Source organism: Melanerpes formicivorus, unplaced genomic scaffold, assembly GCF_026170545.1.
Source record: "Melanerpes formicivorus ecotype bairdi unplaced genomic scaffold, bMelFor1.0.p_v2 SCAF_13, whole genome shotgun sequence".
NCBI lineage: Eukaryota > Metazoa > Chordata > Aves > Piciformes > Picidae > Melanerpes > Melanerpes formicivorus.
The window spans coordinates 19,693,447-19,714,163 of NW_027142365.1; the positions used below are offsets into that span (position 1 = coordinate 19,693,447).

Genomic DNA, 20,717 nt, shown 5'->3' on the forward strand with positions numbered 1-20,717 from the left:
AGTTAGCCAAAGCAGGCAGCCACCAAAAGCTTTTGAGGAATGAAGTAGATACCCAAATGTTCTACTTAAAAGTAGACTTCTTGAGAGACTGAAAGTGTTTCTTGACAGGGGACATAACCTGGGGCAGGCAGCTCTGGGGTCAAGCTCTTGCAGAGTCTGTGCTGAAGCCTGAGCTGGTGTGAGCACTTGGTTTGAGTGGAACAGCATGGGGAAGACAAAAAAAACCAGCAATGCTTTTGTGGTTCTGTATGTTCTGAGGAACAGAAGGCAGGGTTTGGAGCTGGCACGTGCAGCTGCTTCCTTTTTCACGCCCTTTGAATGCCCCAAAACTTCCCTATTGAGTGCACTGTGGGATTGCTTTGTGGTTTTCGTTTGTAGGTCGCTCTTTTAAAGTTCGTATGGTCAGGGGGTCCTTTTGCTTAGCTCAGCAAACAACTCATGCTTGCTGATTTTGTGTATTTGAGTTGACATTTACTGCTCTCTGTGTTACTCACGCAACCACAGAATATTAGGAGTTGAAAGGGACCTGCAGAAATCATCCAGTCCAAGCCCCCTGCCAGAGCAGGGGCACCCAGGGCAGGGCACACAGAACACATCCAGGTGGGGTTGGAAAGGCTCCAGAGCAGGAGACTCCACAACCTCTCTGGGCAGCCTGCTCCAAGCCTCCAGCACCCTCACAGGGACAAAGTTTTCCCTCCTGTTCCCCTGGCACCTCCTCTGCTCCAGCTTGCCCCCAGTGCCCCTTGCGCTGTCCTTGGCCAGCCCTGAGCAGAGCCTGGCTCCAGCCCTGCACAACCTTCCAGTCTGGTCTGGTCTGGTTTGGTCTATTCTATTCTATTCTATTCTATTCTATTCTATTCTATTCTATTCTATTCTATTCCATTCCATTCCATTCCATTCCATTCCATTCCATTCCATTCCATTCCATTCTATTCTATTCTATTCTATTCTATTCTATTCCATTCCATTCCATTCCATTCCATTCCATTCCATTCCATTCCATTCTATTCTATTCTATTCTATTCTATTCTATTCTATTCTATTCTATTCTATTCTATTCTATTCTATTCTATTCCATTCCATTCCATTCCATTCCATTCTGCTCTACTCTACTCTACTCTACTCTACTCTACTCTACTCTACTCTACTCTACTCTATTCTATTCTATTCTATTCTTTTATCCCCAGTAATGAGGGCAGCCCTCAGGCTCCTCTGCTCCAAGCCCCAGCTGCCTCAGTCTGTGCTCACAGGGAGGTGATAGGACAAGGACAGAGGCCTGGAGCAGGCTGCCCAGAGAGTTTGTGGAGTCTCCTTCTCTGGAGAGATTCAAAGTCCTCCTGGACACATTCTTGTGTGACCTGCTCTGGGTGATCCTTCTCTGACAGGGAGCTTGGACTGGATGATCTGCCAAGATCCCTTCCAACCCCTAACATTCTGGGGTTCTGTGAAATGTGTGTGCCTGTATCTGTCTGTCTGTCTGTCTGTCTATCTATCTATCTATCTATCTATCATCTATCTATCTATCTATCTATCTATCTATCTATCTATCTATCTCTTTCTCTCTCTCTCTCTCTATCTACCTACCTACCTACCTCTCTATAGATACAGATAGATATATAATAAAGATATATGTCAGATAGATAGACAGAAAGGTAGATAGACAGACAGAAAGACAAGTAGATAATTGTTTTCTTGGCCTGTAGCAAACCTGCTAACTATGGCTGAGATTATTTACTGCACCTTATTGTTAAACAGAAGCCAGGTTTCAGGGCATCCTCCCAGAGCTGGAAGTACAGTAGGAGCAAATCCTGAGTAAGTGGAATTGTGCCTTTCACAGATGAAGGCAGCTCTCACAGCACAGCTTACATCTTGCCAAAAGCCTGGAAAAGAATGGAATACAGAGAAACACTGTCTGGAGCCACTCTTGCACCATCCCACCCAGGCAGTGCTCCTAAAGCAGAGAGGAAACTTCCTGGAATCATGGAATGGTTTCCCAGAATCACTGAATTATCTGGGCTGGAAGGGGCCTCTAAAGCTCATCCAGTCCAACCCCTCTGCACTCAGCAGGGACATCCCCAACTAGACTGGCTGGAAAGCAGCCCTGAGGAGAGAGACTTGGGGGTGCTGGTGCACAAGCAGCTCAACAGGAGCTCTCAGTGTGCACTTGCAGCCCACAAAGCCAATCAGATCCTGGGCTGCATCAGGAGAAGTGTGGCCAGCAGGGCAAGGGAGGTGATCCTCCCCCTCTGCTCAGCCCTGGTGAGACCCCACCTGGAGTACTGTGTCCAGTTCTGGAGCCCCTATGACAAGAGGGATCTGGAGGTGCTGGAAGGTGTCCAGAGAAAGGCCAGGAGGATGAGCAGAGGGCTGGAGCACCTCTCCTGTGAGGACAGACTGAAGGAGTTGGGGCTGTTCAGTCTGGAGAAGAGAAGGCTCCCAGGTGACCTCATTGTGGCCTTCCAGGATCTGAAGGGGGCTCCAAGAAGGCTGAGGAGGGACTGCTCAGGATCTGAGGGAGTGATAGGACTAGGGGGAATGGAATGAAGCTGGAGGTGGGGAGATTGAGGCTGGAGGTGAGGAGGAAGTTCTTCCCCATGAGAGTGGTGAAGCCCTGGAATGGGTTGTCCAGGGAGGTGGTTGAGGCCCTGTCCCTGGAGGTGTTTAAGCCCAGGCTGGATGAGGCTGTGGCCAGGCTGATGTAGTGTGGGGTGTCCCTGCCCATGGCAGGGGATTGGAACTAGCTGATCCTTGTGGTCCCTTCCAACCCTGAATGATACTATGATACTATCAGGTTGCCCAGAGCTCTCTCCAGCCTCACCTGGAATATCTCCAGGCATGGAGCCTCAACCACCTCCCTGGGCAACCTGTGCCAGTGTTCCACCACCCTCCTGGTGCAGAACTTGTTCCTCACATCCAATCTCAATCTGCTCTGCTCTAGTTTGCAGCCACTGCCCCTCATCCTATCACTACAGAAGGGCTACTCAATGGTCATCTAGTCCAAGCCCCCTGCAGTCAGCAGGGACAGGCTTCAGCAGGGACAGGCTTCAGCAGAGGCAGCTGAAGCAGTTGCCATGCATTTACCTCAACACAGTCCTCCTGCTGCTGCAGGGTGTTTGTCTCCTGGTCATGATGGCACGGCTGTAAATGTCAGCACTCTCACTACCCAAAGCTGCCAGCACTCTCCAGCTCCCTGCTTGTGGGGCAGCAAAGACGTTGGATTGTGCTGCTAAATTTGACATGTTACTCACCAGAAGGCTCTACCATGATCACACAGTTCTCATCATTGTTGGCAAAATTGGGTTCATGTGGAGCCCAGGCAACGTAGTTCACTGGGGTCCCATCCAGCCAGCTGCAAGAAAGAAGTGGCTGCCAGGCAGACATCTCCAGCAGGCAGCTGGTTGTGAGATCAGCTCTGGCAAAGGGTCAAGCAAGCTGCTAGCAGTGAGCAGAGGGCAAAGGCTCTGCACATCACAGAAGTATAGAAACACACAGTGATAGAGGGTGGAAGGGATATCCAGAGATCATTCAGTCCACCTATGATCACCCAGGGCAGGTCACACAGGAACACATCCAGGTGGGCTTGGAAAGTCTCCAGAGCAGGAGACTCCACAACCTCTCTGGGCACCTGCTCCAGGCCTCCAGCAGCCTCACACCAAAGAAGTTTCTCCTCACCTTGAGGTGGAACCTCCTGGGTTCCAGCTTGCACCTGTTGGTCCTTGTCCTATCCCTGGGCACCACCAAGCAGAGCATGGCCCCTTCATCCTGACCCCCAGCCCTCAGCTATCGATAGACATTGCTCAGATCCCTCTCAGCCTTCTCAAGAACCATCAGCTCCAGTTGTCACAGCCTTTCTTCACACAGAGCAGAGGACACATCCACAACTTCAGTGCTGCTTCTCCTCTCTTTACACATCACATCCAAGTCCCACTAACATCCCATTTTGCCAGAGGCTGCTAAGCAGTCCCATACTTGAAGGGAAAGATTCTTGTGGTCTGGAGAGCTCCTCTCCTATGGGGACAGACTGAGAGAGTTGGGGTTGTGCAGACTGGAGAGGAGAAGGCTCCCAGGAGACCTTCTTGTGGCCTTCCAGGATCTGAAGGGGGCTCCAAGAAAGCTGGGGAGGGACTTTTGAGGGTGTCAGGGAGTGATAGGACTGGGGGGGATGGAGCAAAACTAGAAGTGGGGAGATTGAGGTTGGATGTGAGGAAGAAGTTGTTCCCCAGGAGGGTGGTGAGAGCCTGGCACAGGTTGCCCAGGGAGGTGGTGGAAGCCTCCTGCCTGGAGGTGTTTGCAGCCAGGCTGGATGTGGCTGTGAGCAACCTGCTGTAGTGTGAGGTGTCCCTGCCCATGGCAGGGGATTGGGACTGGCTGAGCCTTGAGGTCCCTTCCCAACCCTGACAGTTCTGTGATCCTGTGAAATTCCAAGGTCCCTCCAGAGCACTGACTTTCCTTTGATCCCAGAAATCTGTCCCCCTGGAAGCCTTCTACAAACAGGTTCCCTGCAAGCAGTTCCAGAAGGCTGTTGGGTGAGGTGCTGCTTACACTGCTTGCTTGCAGCTCACATGCCTTGGCTCACTGGGATGAGTCTGATCAAACCCTTCAACTCACATTTCATCAAAGCCTCCTGGGCTTTCTCTATAGCCATTGGAGGTGTGGTCAAAGTTGACACCATTCTAAATCTGATGTCTGAAGTGGGTCAGGTGCATACACTAAAATTAGCTGTTTCTCCTCTCTACTTATGAAGGATGTGTTGGGTGTTTAACTCAGTTCCCTCAGTGTGAGTGACCTTCTGCTGGAAGTACTTAGCACTTCTGGAAGCTATCCAGAGCTCAGCTGTGCAGCAGCTAATAATATGTCAAATGAAAGCACCCACAGAGCAAGGTGAGATTAGCATAGAATCATTGAGTGGTCTGGGTTGGAAGAGACCTCCAGAGCTCATCCAGTTCAACCCTCTGCGCTCAGCAGGGACATCCCCAACTATATCATGTTGCCCATAGCCCTCTCCAGCCTCACCTTGAATATCTCCAAGCATGGAGCCTCAACCACCTCCCTGGGCAACCTGTGCCAGTGTTCCACCACCCTCCTGGTGCAGAACTTGTTCCTCACATCCAATCTCAATCTGCTCTGCTCTAGTTTGAAGCCATTGCCCCTGGCCCTGGCCCTGCAGGCCTTTGCAAACAGTCTCTCTGCAGCCTTCTTGTAGCCCCTTCAGGTACTGGCAGGCTGCTTTTAGGTCTCCCTGGAGCCTTGTGCTCCATTATCAGCTTGCTTTCACTCACCTGATTTTCTGATCAAAGCTGACAGCTAAGCCAATGAAATATGAGCCCAGGATGTCTTGTTGGAAAATCTGAAAGGAAAGTGAATAACAGTTAACCATTCCTCAACACCATAGAAAGGTCTGGCAAATGGGGAACATCCTGGAGTGAGGAATTCCCTGGACTGGAAAGCAATAATCACTGTGCCCAGTATTACATATCTGAGATGAGATAAACAACCTGGGCCTCATCTGCCCTTTGCTGCACCTTTAACACTGGCACCCTTTCATCTCTGCCTCCTAAAAGTCACAGTAGTTAATTTCTAGGTCCTGAACAAGAATGTTGGTATGTAAATAAGTCATCACAGGCTCACAGGATGTCAGGGGTTGGAAGGGACCTCTCAGGAGCTTCCAGTCCAACCCCCTGCAAGAGCAGGAGCAGAGAATCCAGCACAGGGCACACAGGAACACATCCAGACAGGGCTGCAAAGGCTCCAGAGAAGGAGACTCCACAACCTCTCTGGGCAGCCTGCTCCAGGGCTCTGGGACCCTCACAGTCAAGAAGTTCTTCCTCATGTTGAGCTGGAACCTCCTGTGCTGTATCCATTGCCCCTTGGCCTACCCCAGGGCACAGTGAGCAGAGGCTGTCCCTGTCCCTTCCTTCCTGACCCCCAGCCCTCAGCTATTGATAGACATTGATCAGATCCCTCTCAGCCTTCTCCTCTCCAGACTGAACAGCCCCAGGGCTCTCAGCCTCTCCTCCCCAGGCAGTGCTGCAGTCCCTGCAGCATCCTTGTAGCCCTCCCTTGGACTCTCTCCAGCAGATCCCTGTCCCTCCTGAGCTGGGGAGCCCAGATCTGGATGCAATATTCCAGGTGAGGTCTCAGCAGGGCAGAGCAGAGGGGGAGGAGAACCTCCCTGGCTGTGCTGGACACACTCCTCTCAATGCCCCCCAGGACCCCCTTGGCCTTCTTGGCCCCCAGGGCACATTGCTGTCCCATGCTGTCCACCAGCACTCCCAGGTCCTTCTCCAGGGGCTGCTCTCCAGCAGGTCACCTTGTCAGGTAGGACAACAGGTCAGGACCCTTGCCCAGCTGTTCCCTACATGTCATCAGCTGCTCTGCTTGAGAGTTCAGCTGGACTGCATAGGCTCAGTGCTTACGTATTTCCACAGAAATTGCCTTTTGCTTTCATTCTCAATGACCACAAGGGCTGCAAAGTTCCTCTGACAGATTCTCTGTGCTTCTTCCATATGGACTTTTGTTCTGCTGAAATAGTACTGCTTGTCTTCATGCAGAAGCCAGCCATCAGCTGTGGTTTGATACACTGAAAGATAAAGAATCAGCTAGCAACTGGCTCCCCAGGGAGGTGGTTGAATCCTCATCCCTGGAGGTGTTTGAATGAGGCAGAGGAGAAGAAACTCATGCAAATAAAGTGGCACTCATAAATGTGAGAAACCCCTTCCTCTTTGTTTTCCTCTTGCCTCACACCAAAGCCCACTGGGAGGTCATAGGATCACTCCAAGACAGACACTGAGGGGCTGGAGCAGGTCTAGACAAAGGCAACAAAGCTGGGGGAGGGTCTGGAGAACAGGGCTGGGGAGGAGCAGCTGAGGGAGCTGGGGGTGTTGAGCCTGGAGAAGAGGAGGCTGAGGGGAGACCTCATTGCTCTCTACAGCTCCCTCAGAGGAAGCAGGTGGGGCTTGTTCTCTTTTCCCTAGTAACAAGTGATAGGATGAGGAAAAATGGCCTCAAGTTGCCCCAGGGGAGGTTGGAGTTGGAGAGTACAAGAAACTTCTTCCCTGAAAGGGTTCTCAAAGGCTGGCACAGGCTGCCCAGGGAGGTGGTTGAATGCCCATCCCTGTTTGAAAGAGGCAGAGATGTGGTGCTGAGGGATGTGGGTTACCCCCAGCTTTGGTGGAGCTAGAGCATGGCTGGAGTGGATGAGCTGAAAGGGCTTCTCCACAGCCTCTGTCTGTTAGAATCCTATCAGCTCTACAGTAAGCCTGAAGGCTGTACAGTTTCTTTGAAAGAGGAGAAGGTCCTACCAGGTTTGTAGCTTGGCTCAGGTTTCAGCACAGCACCTGCAAAACAGAAGATTATCACAGGCAGCATTCACAGTCTCACAGTATAACTTAGGCTGGAAAGGACCTCGAGGATCATCGAGTCCAACCTATCAACACAGACCCCATGACCAGACCATGACACCAAGTGCCACATCCAATCTCCTCTTGAACGCCTCCAGGGTCAATGACTCAACCACCTCCCTGGGCAACTCATTCCAATGACCAATGACTCTCTCAGTGATGAACTTTCTCCTCACCTCGAGTCTAAACCTCCCCTGGTTCAGCTTGAGACTGTGTCCTCTTGTTCTGGTGCTGGGTGCCTGGGAGAAGAGACCAACCCCTTCCCAGCCACAACCACCTTTCAGGTAGTTGTAGAGGGCAATGAGGTCACCCCTGAGCCTCCTCTTCTCCAGGCTAAGCAACCCCAGCTCCCTCAGCCTCTCCTCACAGGGCTGTGCTCAAGGCTTCTCCCCAGCCTTGTTGCCCTTCTCTGGACACCTTCAAGTCTCTCAATGTCCTTCTGAAACTGAGGAGCCCAGAACTGGACACAGGACTCAAGGTGCAGCCTAAACAGTGCTGAGCACAGGGCACAATGACTTCCCTGCTCCTGCTGGCCACACTGTTCCTGATGCAGGCCAGGATGCCATTGGCCCTCTTGGCCCTCTGGGCACACTGCTGGCTCATGTTCAGGCAGCTGTCAATCAGCACCCCCAGGTCCCTCTCTGGTAGGGAGATCTCAGCCACTCTGACCCCAGCCTGGGGTTGTTGTGGCCAAAGTGCAGCCCCTGGCACTTGGACTTGTTGAATGCCATCCTGTTGGCCTCTGCCCAGCTGTCCAGTTGGTTGAGGTCCCTCTGCAAATTCCAAATGCAACAGGGAATAATCCAGGGAGATTTGTTGTCTGTAGTTGCAGGTGTTTTGTATCACAGACAAATCCCCCACAAATCCCCCAAATAAGGAGTTCCAGAATACATTGCTAGGGTTTAGAGTGCCTAGCACTGGGTTAAGTTCAAAAATAATCTGAGCAGTCATTTGTGGTAGAAAGAGAAAACATTTGTGAGGGTTATTGTGGTAGGTATTTGGGTTAGGAACTGGCAGGAGGCTGAGCCTGGAAAGTGGTGGTGAATGGTGCCACAGCCAGCTGGCAGCCAGGCACCAGTGGTGTGCCCCAGGGAGCAGTGCTGGGCCCCAGCCTGTTCAATATCTTCATTGATGATCTGGATGAGGGCATTGAGTCCATCATCAGTAAACTTGTGGATGACACCAAGCTGAGGGCAGGAGTTGATCTGTTAGAGGTCAGGAGAGCTCTGCAGAGGGACCTTGCCAGGCTGGACAGATGGGCAGAGTCCAATGAGATTACCAGGTTCTGCACATTGGCCACAGCAACCCCAGGCAGTGCTAGAGGCTGGGATCAGAGTGGCTGAGAGCAGCCAGGCAGAGAGGGACCTGGGGTACTCTCCAGACCCAGACAGAGAGGTCTGGAGCACAAGCCCTATGAGGAGAGGCTGAGGGAGCTGGGGTTGCTTAGCCTGGAGAAGAGGAGGCTCAGGGGAGATCTTCTTGCTGTCTACAACTCCCTGCAGGGAGGTTGTAGCCAGGTGGGGGTTGGTCTCTTCTCCCAGGCACACAGCACCAGAACAAGAGGACACAGTCTCAAGCTGTGCCAAGGGAGATTTAGGCTGGAGGTGAGGAAGAAATCCTTCCCAGCAAGAGAGATTAACCACTGGAATGTGCTGCCCAGGGAGGTGGTGGAGTCACCATCCCTGGAGGTGTTTAGGAAGAGCCTGGATGAAGCACTTGGTGCCATGGGTTAGTTGATCAGATGGTGCTGGGTGATAGGTTGGACTTGATGGTCTTGAAGGTCTTTTCCAACCTGGTCTGGTCTGGTCTATTCTATTCTATTCTATTCTATTCTATTCTATTCTATTCTATTCTATTCTATTCTATTCTATTCTATTCTATTCTATTCTATTCTATTCTTTGCAGAGATATATGCCATAAGACTGCTTGTACCAAAACAATTCTCTCCTCTCCTCTCCCTCTCCCTCTCCCTCTCCTCTCCTCTCCTCTCCTCTCCTCTCCTCTCCTCTCCTCTCCTCTCCTCTCCTCTCCTCTCCTCTCCTCTCCTCTCCTCTCCTCTCCTCTCCTCTCCTCTCCTCTCCTCTCCTCTCCTCTCCTCTCCTCTCCTCTCCTCTCCTCTCCTCTCCTCTCCTCTCCTCTCCTCTCCTCTCCTCTCCTCTCCTCTCCTCTCCTCTCCTCTCCTCTCCTCTCCTCTCCTCTCCTCTCCTCTCCTCTCCTCTCCTCTCCTCTCCTCTCCTCTCCTCTCCTCTTTTCTTCACTCTGGAGAGACACTATCCTGCCTCTGCTTGACCTTGGCTGCACTGTTGTGGTTAACTCTAACAACAACTTTCTCTGCTCCTTTCTCTTCTCCCTTTTGGACAGGAAGTTAGAGGATGTGGGGGGGAGAAGGGAGGGACAGAAAAGGAGAAGCTGTTTTTTTCCCCTGGTGTTTGACCAGGGAGGTTCTTGTGCTGTTTGTTAATTGTAAATCCCTGTACATATTGTAACTCCTGGATATTTTGCACATGTACCTTGCACTCCACTGCAGAGTGTAGTTCTGCCTGTAAATACAGCTTGCATTTGCTTCCAGCTGAGCTTCTCTGGCAAAGTGAATGCTGGAGCCAGGATTTAAACCCACTACACATCTTTCAAACACCTCCAGAGATGGTGACTCCACCACCTCCCTGGGCAGCACATCCCAATGGCCAATCTCTCTTGCTGGAAAGAACCTCTTTCTCACCTCCAGCCTAAACCTCCCCTGGCACAGCTTGAGACTGTGTCCTCTTGTTCTGGTGCTGATTGTCTGGGAGAAGAGACCAACCCCCACCTGGCTACAACCTCCTTTCAGGGAGTTGCAGAGAGCAATGAGGTCTCCCCTGAGCCTCCTCTTCTGCAGGCTAAGCAACCCCAGCTCCCTCAGCCTCTCCTCACAGGGCTGTGCTCCAGACCCCTCCCCAGCTTTGTTGCCCTTCTCAGGACACCTTCCAGCAGCTCAACCTCCTTCCTAAACTGAGGGGCCCAGAACTGGACACAGGACTCAAGGTGTGGCCTGAGCAGTGCTAAGCACAGGGCAGAATGACCTCCCTGCTCCTGCTGGCCACACTGTTCCTGATATCTATAATATTCCTTCTCAAAACAAAACAAAACCAAAGAAATAAACCAAAAAAAGGAGCATCCTGTGTCTTAGGGAATATGAGGGAATTAACAGCTCTCCTTAAGGCATGGGAAGATCATAGGGCTGATTACAGGATCTAGATTCACAATCTTTATCTTTTGCTTTTGAGTTGTCATCTAGGACCAAGATAAGGTCAGCTGAGGTTTTGTGTCCTGGTTTCTGAGCTCCTCTTGAATTCAGAGCTCCTTCCTCTCCTCACCAAGAGCAGAGCCATCTGTGTCCCCAGCAGCATGCTCAGGGCAGCAGGAAGGTCTGCACAGGATGTGCTGCTTCAGGCTGGTATGCAGAAGTCAGGGCTTTGCTGATGCATTTGTGTGACTAATGCAGCCACAAGGGAACAGGGATCCTTCCCCTTCTGGCAAGCACTGTGCACAGGTGGCAGGGTGTGTTATTGGTTGCTCACAGTGGTTTGTTAGCAATCATCATATGTTAGATGCACTCAGTGCCTTTTACATAGCTGCTTCTCCCTTCCCCTCCCTGCTAGTCCCTTGTGTGCATCCAACTTGCTTTTCATTGCAAGTGGCTTTGAAGTATTGATGACCTCGAAGGCATTTTCCAACCTGGCTAATTCCATTCCATTCCATTCCATTCCATTCCATTCCATCCCATCCCATCCCATCCCATTCCATTCCACTCCATCCCATCAACCCACCACACACATAGGCTTTGTGCTTTGGTGACAGAACTTGTAAGGAGGAGGTCACAAGCCTTGCAAGTATAGCAACTTAGTGATCTCCTGCTCCATGGAGATGCATGGAAGTGCTCAGCTAACAACCAGCAAGCAGGGGTGGAAAAGTAAGCCCAGCAAGTTCTTTCATTACTGGTTGTCACTTGGGCTCCTCACCTCATGAGAACCCCGTTTCCCACTGGCAGGCACCCCAGCATGTGTCTATCAGGTCCCTTTTGTACCCTGGGGCCAGATGTGGGGGGCTTGGAATTAAGGCAATGCTTCCCAGGCCAAGGTGGGAGATGTAGGAATCCTTCATGGCTAAGCCATCCTCTGCTGGTGATCTGTGTCAGTGGCTGGTTCCTGAGCCCTCTCCTTGCCTCCCATTATTCATTCCACTGCGGGGTGCAAAGCTGGGCTCTCCTTTTTACAGAGAACTCTGGTGTCCTGCTAAGGCTGAAGCAGATTGAAATGCAGAGAAGATATACAAGGAGAGGGGATAAGAACCTCTGCCTTGCAAATTCATTGAGCCCAGAACAGAAAGACTCAAAGGCAGTGATACAGAACCAGGGGTAGGTTGAGTTCCCTGCATCAGGAAATACCTCAATTCATTCCACAGAAGGTTAGGGGTTGGAAGGGACCTCCAGAGACCATCCAGTCCAAGCCCCTGCCAGAGCAGGAGCACCCAGGGCAGGGCACACAGGAACACATCCAGGTGGGGTTGGAAAGGCTCCAGAGCAAGAGACTCCACAACCTCTCTGGGCAGCCTGCTCCAGGCCTCCAGCACCCTCACAGGGACAAAGTTTTCCCTCCTGTTCCTGTGGCACCTCCTCTGCTCCAGCTTGCCCCCAGTGCCCTTTGTGCTGTCCTTGCACATCCCTGAGCAAAGCCTGGCTCCAGCCCTGCCCATGGAGGTGGTGGAGTCACCATCACTGGAGGTGTTCAGGAGGAGACTTGATAGGGTGCTTGGTTGTTTAGGTGGGTTGGATTGGTTGATGGGTTGGACATGATGATCTTGAAGGTCTCTTCCAACCTGGTCTGGTCTATTCTATTCTATTCTATTCTATTCTATTCTATTCTATTCTATTCTATTCTATATTCTGTTCTGTTCTGTTCTATCTTTATACCCAGCCATGAGGGCAGCCCTCAGGCTCCTCTGCTCCAAGCCCCAGCTCCCTCAGCCTGGCCTCACAGGGAGATGTTCCACTGCCTGCAGCAGCTCTGTGCCTCTGTGCTGGACTCTCTCAAGTGGTTCCCTGAGGTCCTTCTTGAGCTGAGGGGCCCAGAACTGGACACAATATTCCAGATGAGGCCTCCCCAGGGCAGAGTAGAAAGGAAGGAGAACCTCTCTGACCTACTCACTACAGCCCTTCTAAGCTGCCTCAGGATGCCCTTGGCTTTCTTGGCCACCAGAGCACATTGCTGGCTCCTGGGCATCCTTTTGTCCCCCAGGTGCCTCTCCTCTGTGCTGCTCTCCAGCAGGGCAGTTCCCAACCTATCCTGCTCCCTGTGTTGCTTCACTACACCCGGGTTCAAAATGAATAACTCCCAGTCTTTTTCTTCTTTTTGGTCTGTTGGAATCCATCCCATTGGGTTGGGTTTTAGCTTGGCTGCTTTGCTGCAGTGAGCTGGGGGAGGGACCATACCTTTCTTGGTCTCACAAACCCAGTTGAGTTCACGTTCACAGCTCAGGTCGTTCCAGCGCAGCTGCGGCGATCCGTCCAGCATCACGCAGTGCTCCAGGGCGTTGTGGTTGTTGGGCTCACCTTCAGCCCAGTTCTCATAAACTACCTGTGTTGGAAATATGTCTCAGTTACCACTTCACAGTATCACAGTACCACACAGTATAGGCGAGGTTGGAAGAGACCTCGAGGATCATCAAGTCCAACCTGTCACCACAGACCTCATGACTAAACCATGGCACCAAGTGCCACATCCAATCCCCTCTTGAACACCTCCAGGGATGGGGACTCCACCACCTCCCTGGGCAGCACATCCCAATGACAAATGACTCTCTCCATGAAGAACTTTCTCCTCACCTCCAGCCTAAACCTCCTCTGGCACAGCTTGAGACTGTGTCCTCTTGTTCTGGTGCTGGCTGCCTGGGAGAAGAGACCAACCCCCACCTGGCTACAACCTCCCTTCAGGGAGTTGCAGAGAGCAAGAAGGTCTCCCCTGAGCCTCCTCTTCTCCAGGCTAAGCAACCCCAGCTCCCTCAGCCTCTCCTCACAGGGCTGTGCTCAAGGCCTCTCCCCAGCCTTGTTGCCCTTCTCTGGACACCTTCAAGTCTCTCAATGTCCTTCTTAAACTGAGGGGCCCAGAACTGGACACAGGACTCAAGGTGTGGCCTAACCAGTGCAGAGTACAGGGGCACAATGACTTCCCTGCTCCTGCTGGCCACACTGTTCCTGATGCAGGCCAGGATGCCCTTGGCCTTCTTGGCCCCCTGGGCACACTGCTGGCTCATGTTTAGGCACCTGTCGATCAGCCTTGTTGATTGGAAGTATTTGAGATGATTGCTGTCCTAACAATTTCAGGATCTTTTCTTCTCAAGTCCCTGGCTTGTGTATGGGATCAACAGAGAGTCACACAGGCACAGAATTGCTGAGGCTGGAACAGACCATCCAGCCCAGCCTGTGACCCAACACCACCACACCAACCACACCATGGCACTCAGTGCCACATCCAATCTCTCCTTAAACACCTCCAGGCACAGTGACTCCACTACCTCCCTGGGCAGCACATCCCAGTGGCTGATTCCCTGTCCCTGAGGAAGTGCTTCCTAGCATCCAACCTAACCCTCCCCTGGCACAGCTCCAGGCCATGCCCTCTCCTCTTACACCAGGTGCCTGGGAGCAGAGCCTGACCCCCACCTGGCTACAGCTTCCCTTCAGGTAGTTGTAGAGTGTGCTAAGGTCCCCCCTGAGCCTCCTCTTCTCCAGGCTGCACACCCCCAGCTCCCTCAGCCTCTGCTCCTCAGCCTTTCCCTCCAGTCCCTTCCCCAGGCTGGTTGCTCTCCTCTGGACCTGCTGCAGCACCTCAAGATCCTTCCTGCAGTGAGGGCCCAGAGCTGCAGACAGAGCTCCAGGTGAGGCCTCAGCAGTGCCCAGCACAGGGCAGAATTCCATCCCTGCTGCTGCTGCCACACTGCTCCTGACCCAAGCCAGGATGCCCTTAGCCTTCTGTGCCCCTGGGCACACTGCTGGCTCCTGTGCAGCTGCTGTCCCCCAGCACTGCCAGGTCCCTCCCTGCCAGCTGCTCTCCAGCCACTCATCCCCAGTCTGTAGCCTGCATGGGCTTGGTGTGGCCAAAGTGCAGGAGCCTGCCCTTGGCCTCGTTGAACCTAATCCCATTGGCCTCAGCACATCCACCCAGCCTGGCCAGGCCTCTCTGAAGTGTCTTCCTGCCTTCCAAGAGCTCAGATGAGCCTGAGAAGTGCTGGAAAGCTGTGCTGAGCAGTTCACTTTCCCCATCACTAACCACAGGAAGTATAAAGGTGACCCAGAACAGAAAAGCCTGAGCCTGATGGTGGGAAAAGTGATGGCTGGAGGCAGTTGTGTTTACCTGAGTATGAAAAATAGCAGCCTGACTTCTTTGGACTGCCAGGCAGCAGTGCCTGCTCTGGAGGTTGTGAAGATGGAATGGAATGGAATGGAATGGAATGGAATGGAATGGAATGGAATGGAATGGAATGGAATGGAATGGAATGGAATGGAGTAGAATAGAATAGACTTGAGTAGAATAGAATAGAATAGAATAGAATAGAATAGAATAGAATAGAATAGAATAGAATAGAATAGAATAGACCAGGTTGGAAGAGACCTTTGAGATCATCCAGTCCAACCGTCTCAGAGCATGGGCTGGGGAAGCTGGGATGTAGCAGTGTCAGGGGTGAAACAGAGGTAGTTTTGCACTCCCATTATGAGTTAAGGCAGTGCCATCACTGAGCACAGCAGTTGTTCAGGTGATGAAGAAAAACACTGCCAGGCACCTGCCAAAGATTTAAAAGGCTGGGAGTGTTGGGGGGAGGGGGAGAAAAGACATAAAAAGGTTTCCATGCTCTGAAGGGCAGAAAGTCAATAACTAGCAAATAAGTACTCACAGGGGAACCATCCACCCAGGCAAATCCCTCATCAGGATTTAAGAGAAACAAACCAATCCAGAAGCCCTGATAGTTCAGTCCTTTAGCCCTAGAATAAACCACAGAGACATGAGTGTGAAACGTGGGGCAGCAGGGAGGTGCTGGAAAGCACAGAGCACACAGCACTGCTGCTCTCTCACCCCTTGGCTCTGCTCTGCTCAGACCTCACCTCCAATCCTGCCTCCAGTTCTGGTGTCCCCAGCAGAAGAAGGACACAGAGCTGTGGAGTGAGTGCCCAGGAGAGCACAGAGATGATCCAAGGGCTGGAGCAGCTCTGCTGAGGGAGCTGGGGGTGTTCAGCCTGGAGTGGAGAAGACTCTGGGGGGACCTTCTAGCTGCCTTCCAATAGCTGAAGGGACCCTGCAGGAAGGCTGCAGAGAGACTTTTCCTTAGGGTTTCAAGAGACAGGACAAGGGGGGAGTGTCTGGAGCTGAGGCAGAGCAGGGCTAGACTGGAGCTGAGGAAGAAATGGTTTATAGTGAGGGTGGTGAGGCTCTGGAACAGGTTGCCCAGGTAGGCTGTGGATGCCTTCTGCCTGGAGGTGTTCAAGGCCAGGCTGGATGAGGCTTTGAGCAACTAAGTCTAGTGTGAGGCATCCCTGCCCATGGCAGTGAGCTTGGAGGAGATGATCTGTGAGGTCCCTTCCAAGCTGAGCCATTCTATGATGCTACCAGTCCTGTCTTGGTCACTGCATACCATGAAGTTTCCCTCCAGAAAGAGGGAGAGCAAAGAGCCCAGCAGACAAAGTGCAAACACCTTCAGCTTCTTACAGTACTGAGAAACAATCAAATGACAGAGATGTTCCCAGGGGACAGGTTCAAATCTCTTGGAGAAATGAAGCCCAGATTGACCACACTGTGAAGCAGCTGCTTGGGTAGCAAGCTATGACCTGCCACTGAGATGCTGGACGTTAGGGAACACCATGCAGTGCTCCACTTCTGGGGGAAAGCAATGGCTTCATTTCTACACTTTGGGCAAGAGATGGCATCTACCATGCTAGCAAAAGGTACCTCAAAGGAATTCCTCTTTGACTTCAGCAGTCTTTAAGTTATAGTCTGAATATTCCCCATTCAAGTCTTTGCATTTTAGTTTACACTGCACATCATCTGAATTAAAACATGAACTCATAGATTCACAGAGTGGGTTGGGTTGGAAGGGACATTAAAGGTCACCCACTTTCAACCCCCTGTCATGGGCAGGGACACCTCCTACCAGCCCAAGTTGCTCAAGGCCTCATCCAGCCTGGCCTTGAACACCTCCAGGGAGGAGGCAGCCACAGCCTCCCTGGGCAGCCTGTGCCAGAGTCTCCCCAGCCTCACTGCAAAGAATTTCTTCCTCCTCTCCAGTCTGAATCTGTCCTCCTCAACCTTCAATCCATTGCCCCTCAGCCTATCTCTATAAGCCTTTGTAAAATATCCCCAGCTCTCCTGGAGCCCTTCAGCTACTACAAGGCTGCTCTAAGGTCTCCCCCAGAGCCTTCTCTTCTCCAGGATGAACAGCCCCAACTCTCTCAGCCTGTCCCCACAGGGGAGGTTCTCAGCCCTCTGATCATCCTTATGGCCTCCTCTGGAGCCTCTCCAGCAGCTCCAGGTCCTTCTTGTGCTGGGGGCCCAGAGCTGGAGGCAGTGCTGCAGGTGGGGTCTGAGCAGAGCAGAGCAGAGGGGCAGAATCCCCTCCCTGTGCTGCTGCTCTCCCTGCTCTGGATGCAGCTCAGCACACAGCTGCCTGCTGGGCTGCCAGGGACCACTGCTGGCTCCTGGGGAGTTTGTTACCAGCTGACACCCCCAAGGCCTTCTCCTGCAGGCTGCTCTGGAGCCACTCCATTCCCAGCCTGGATTTGTGCTCAGGGATCTAAATAGATAGAACATTTTGTTGCCTGGAAGTGGGGCTGACATCTACAAAGTGGATCAGGTCTGGAGAACAGCCTTGATAAAAACCTCTGATGGCATCCAAGCCTCTGAAACATTCAAGATGTATGTTGAAAAAGCAATGTTTCAGGATGGTGTTTCCAGATGAGCACTGCCCATTGCCATTTAAAGTGTGGTTGTGTTTATTCACTCGCTTGCCCAGCTCCAAAGACACCTTGAAGGCATTCATTTGCAGCACAGCATGAGCATGAAAAAGAATCCTTGTGCAGGTACTCACGATGCTAACTGCCAGAGCAAAGTCTGCTCTTCCCTGGAGTTGATTGTGACCAGGCTTCCTCCTATTTCTCTGCAGAACTCTTCAGCCTCAAACCAAGACTTCTTTTCCTTCCTTTGTCTCACAAAAAACTATGGAGAATCACAGAACCACAGAATGTTAGGGGTTGGAAGGGACCTCCAGAGATCATCCAGCCCAACGCCCCCTGCAAGTGGAGGGTGACCCAGGGCAGGGCACACAGGAACACATCCAGGTGAGGCTAGAAAGTCTCCAGAGCAGGAGACTCCACAACCTCTCTGGGCAGCCTGCTCCAGGCCTCCAGCACCCTCACACCAAAGAAGTTTCTCCTCACATTGAGGTTAAACCTTATATGTTGCAGTTTGTCTCCATTGTTTCTTGGCTTACCACTGTGCATCACCAACAAGAGCTTGGCCCCCTCCACCTGACCCCCAGCCCTCAGCTATTGATAGACATTGATCAGATCCCTCTCAGCCTTCTCCTCTCCAGACTAAACAGCCCCAGGGCTCTCAGTCTCTCTTCATAGGGAAGATGCTCAAGTCCCCTAAGTATCCTCATAGTTCTCTGTTGCACAGCCCCAGGCCTCTCAGTCTTGCTGCATAACAGAGCTATTCCCTTCCCTTAATCATGTCAGGGGAGACTGAGGGGGATCTCATTAATGCTGAGCAACATCTAAATGTACAAGCATCAGCAGGATGGAGCCAGACTCTTCTCACTGGTGTCCAGTGTCAGCACAAGGCCAGTGGACACTCACTGGAACCCAGGAGATTCCACATCCAGCCTGGCTGCAAACACCTCCAGGCAGGAGGCTTCCACCACCTCCCTGGGCAGCCTGTGCCAGGCTCTCACCACCCTCATGGGGAACAACTTCTTCCTCACAGCCAATCTCAATCTCCCCACTTCCAGTTTTGCTCCATCCCCCCCAGTCCTATCCCTCCCTGACACCCTCAAAAGTCCCTCCCCAGCTTGCTTGCAGCCCCCTGCAGATCCTGGAAGGCCACAAGAAGGTCTCCTCAGAGCCTTCTCCTCTCCAGCCTGCACAACCCCAACTCTCTCAGGCTGTCTCCACAGCAGAGCAGCTCCAGCCCTCTGCTCATCCTTGTGGCCCTTCTCTGGACACCTTCCAGCCCTTCCAGATCCTTCCTGGCACACAGGCTCCAGAACTGGCCCCAGAGCTCCAGCTGTGGTCTCAGCAGAGTGGAGCAGAGGGGCAGAATCCCCTCCCTGGCCCTGCTGGCCACACTTCTCTTGCTGCAGCCCAGGCTCTGCTTGGCTCTCTGGGCTGCAAGTGCTCCCTGCTGGCTCCTCTTGAGCTTCTCCTCCCCCAGCACCCCCAAGGCCTTTTCTTCAGGGCTGCTCTCCAGCCAGTCCCTGCCCAGCCTGTATTGGTGCCTGGGATTGCCTAGACCCTTGTTGAAGCTCATGAATTTCTGGACATAAGTAAATCAGGTGAGGTTCTCCCCTGGCCTTTAACTGACACAAAGCAGATTCCTGGCACTGTTTCAGCTTTGCCTTGCTGGCTTCCATTCTATTTTCTCATGGGTTTTTCACCCTTGAAAAGCATGGGGAAAAGGATTGTTCCCAAACAACTGACCCAGCAGCTGTGTCCCTGAGTCCCCCTGTGGCCTGGGCATGGCCCCTTAGCCTGCCACCTGCTCATGCTGACAGTGGAAGCATGCACAGACTTACTTTGAAGCATGAATCTGCCCAGGAGGCTCCGTCCCAGCCTGTGGCACAGGTGGCTGCAGGGACAGGCACTGGAGGCTGCACTCCTGCTGCCTGCTGTTTGCAAAGGTAATTTGCCGTCTTCTCACAGCTGATAACATCCCATAATCCAGCTGCAGGCCCAGTTCTCATGGCAACACAACCTTGCTCCTTCCCTTTGTGGCACAGAAGAGGAAAAGGGTAAAGCCAAAGCCCTAACTGCTCGCTGAGAAAGGAGACCTTTGCTCGTGGTCACTGAAGCCCATGGGAAGGGAGGTGCAGATTATGCAGGTCAAACCCCATCCTGGAGAGAAAATCATCCTTAATGCCTCCTGCCAGAGCCCAGGTATGGACCAGTGAGTGCCCAGGCACATCTTTGCTGGGAATGGCAATTTGTAGCTTCAGAATACAAATCTTCCTTTCTTGCCACCCCAGGGATGTCAGAGGGCAAATGGCACAGGCAGCAAATCCTGGCCATCCTGTACCTCAGCCCTACTCTTCCTAGGTTCTCAATGAGCTCTGTACAGCATCAGAGAAATGTTTCAGTTGGAAGAGACCTTTAAGGTCATCCAGTCCAGCCATACCTTAATTCTATCAAGTCTGGTGCTCACCTGTGTCCCTCAGCACCACAACTCTCTCTGTCTGAAACACCTCCAGGGATGGGGATTCAACTACCTCTCTGGGCAGCCTGTTCCAGGACTGACAGCTGCTTCAGTATCCAGCTGATTCCACTCCAAGAAGGTTGATACCAAGTACAAGAAGTTTGTTTCAAGGCTAGAGTTCCCACCTGGATATGCAATGTGGTTGGAATGCAGAAGAGCTGGAGGCTTACTGCTCATTTCTCAGCTCTGGGTCAAAGCAAAGTCTCCATCTGTTCTTTTTCCTCACTCAGATGAGTTGTTGTTGTGGTGGTTAAAAAGTTGGAGCCCACAGACCTTGTTCACTCCTCCTGTCCCTGTGGAGCTGCTCAAGGGACTGACTTACACAACAGCTGGCACTCAGCTGTGGTGGTGCTTGTAGCACTGGCACCCAACACAAGGTGTTACCCACCCACCTTGCTCCAGTTTCCATCACCAAGGGATGGGAAGCAGAGACCCACTTGAACTGCAGCTGCACTCTGACCACAGGGGCTGAGCCTGAGCAGGGCTGAGCCTGAGCAGGACTGAGCCTGAGCAGGGCTGAGCCTGAGCAGGGCTGACCTGGCATTGCTTTGCTCCAGTGTGTGAAGAGAGCTGTCCCACCACTACTCCACCTGAAGCTCCCTCCTTCTTCTGTGGCAGAGAGGCCAATCCAGAAATACTCTTCAGGCCTCAGCCCCACCAGACTAATCAGAAAGGCCTGCTCATTCCTGCAGTGGAAAACAATGTGCATTCATCTCTGAGGTGAAAACAATGTTCATTCACCTTGCAATATCATAGCATCAATGAACGGTCTGGGCTGGAAGGGACCTCCAGAGCTCATCCAGTCCAACCCCTCTGCATTCAGCAGGGA

The 20,717-nt window shown here is 52.4% G+C and overlaps 1 protein-coding gene across 1 annotated transcript in view; it reads right to left on the reverse strand.

Moving 5' to 3' along the window:
- The window catches only part of LOC137444988 (macrophage mannose receptor 1-like), a 62,613-nt gene that overhangs the window by 22,820 nt on the left and 19,076 nt on the right, over positions 1-20,717 (reverse strand). The window contains exons 9-18 of the mRNA XM_068146369.1: positions 20,426-20,574; positions 19,212-19,402; positions 17,508-17,635; positions 15,324-15,411; positions 12,868-13,012; positions 7,302-7,337; positions 6,417-6,580; positions 5,280-5,347; positions 3,249-3,349; positions 1,741-1,880 (exon numbers count right to left, since the gene is read on the reverse strand). Coding sequence (XP_068002470.1) covers positions 1,741-1,880; positions 3,249-3,349; positions 5,280-5,347; positions 6,417-6,580; positions 7,302-7,337; positions 12,868-13,012; positions 15,324-15,411; positions 17,508-17,635; positions 19,212-19,402; positions 20,426-20,574 — 1,210 coding nt within the window. The remainder of the gene's footprint in view (positions 1-1,740; positions 1,881-3,248; positions 3,350-5,279; positions 5,348-6,416; positions 6,581-7,301; positions 7,338-12,867; positions 13,013-15,323; positions 15,412-17,507; positions 17,636-19,211; positions 19,403-20,425; positions 20,575-20,717) is intronic.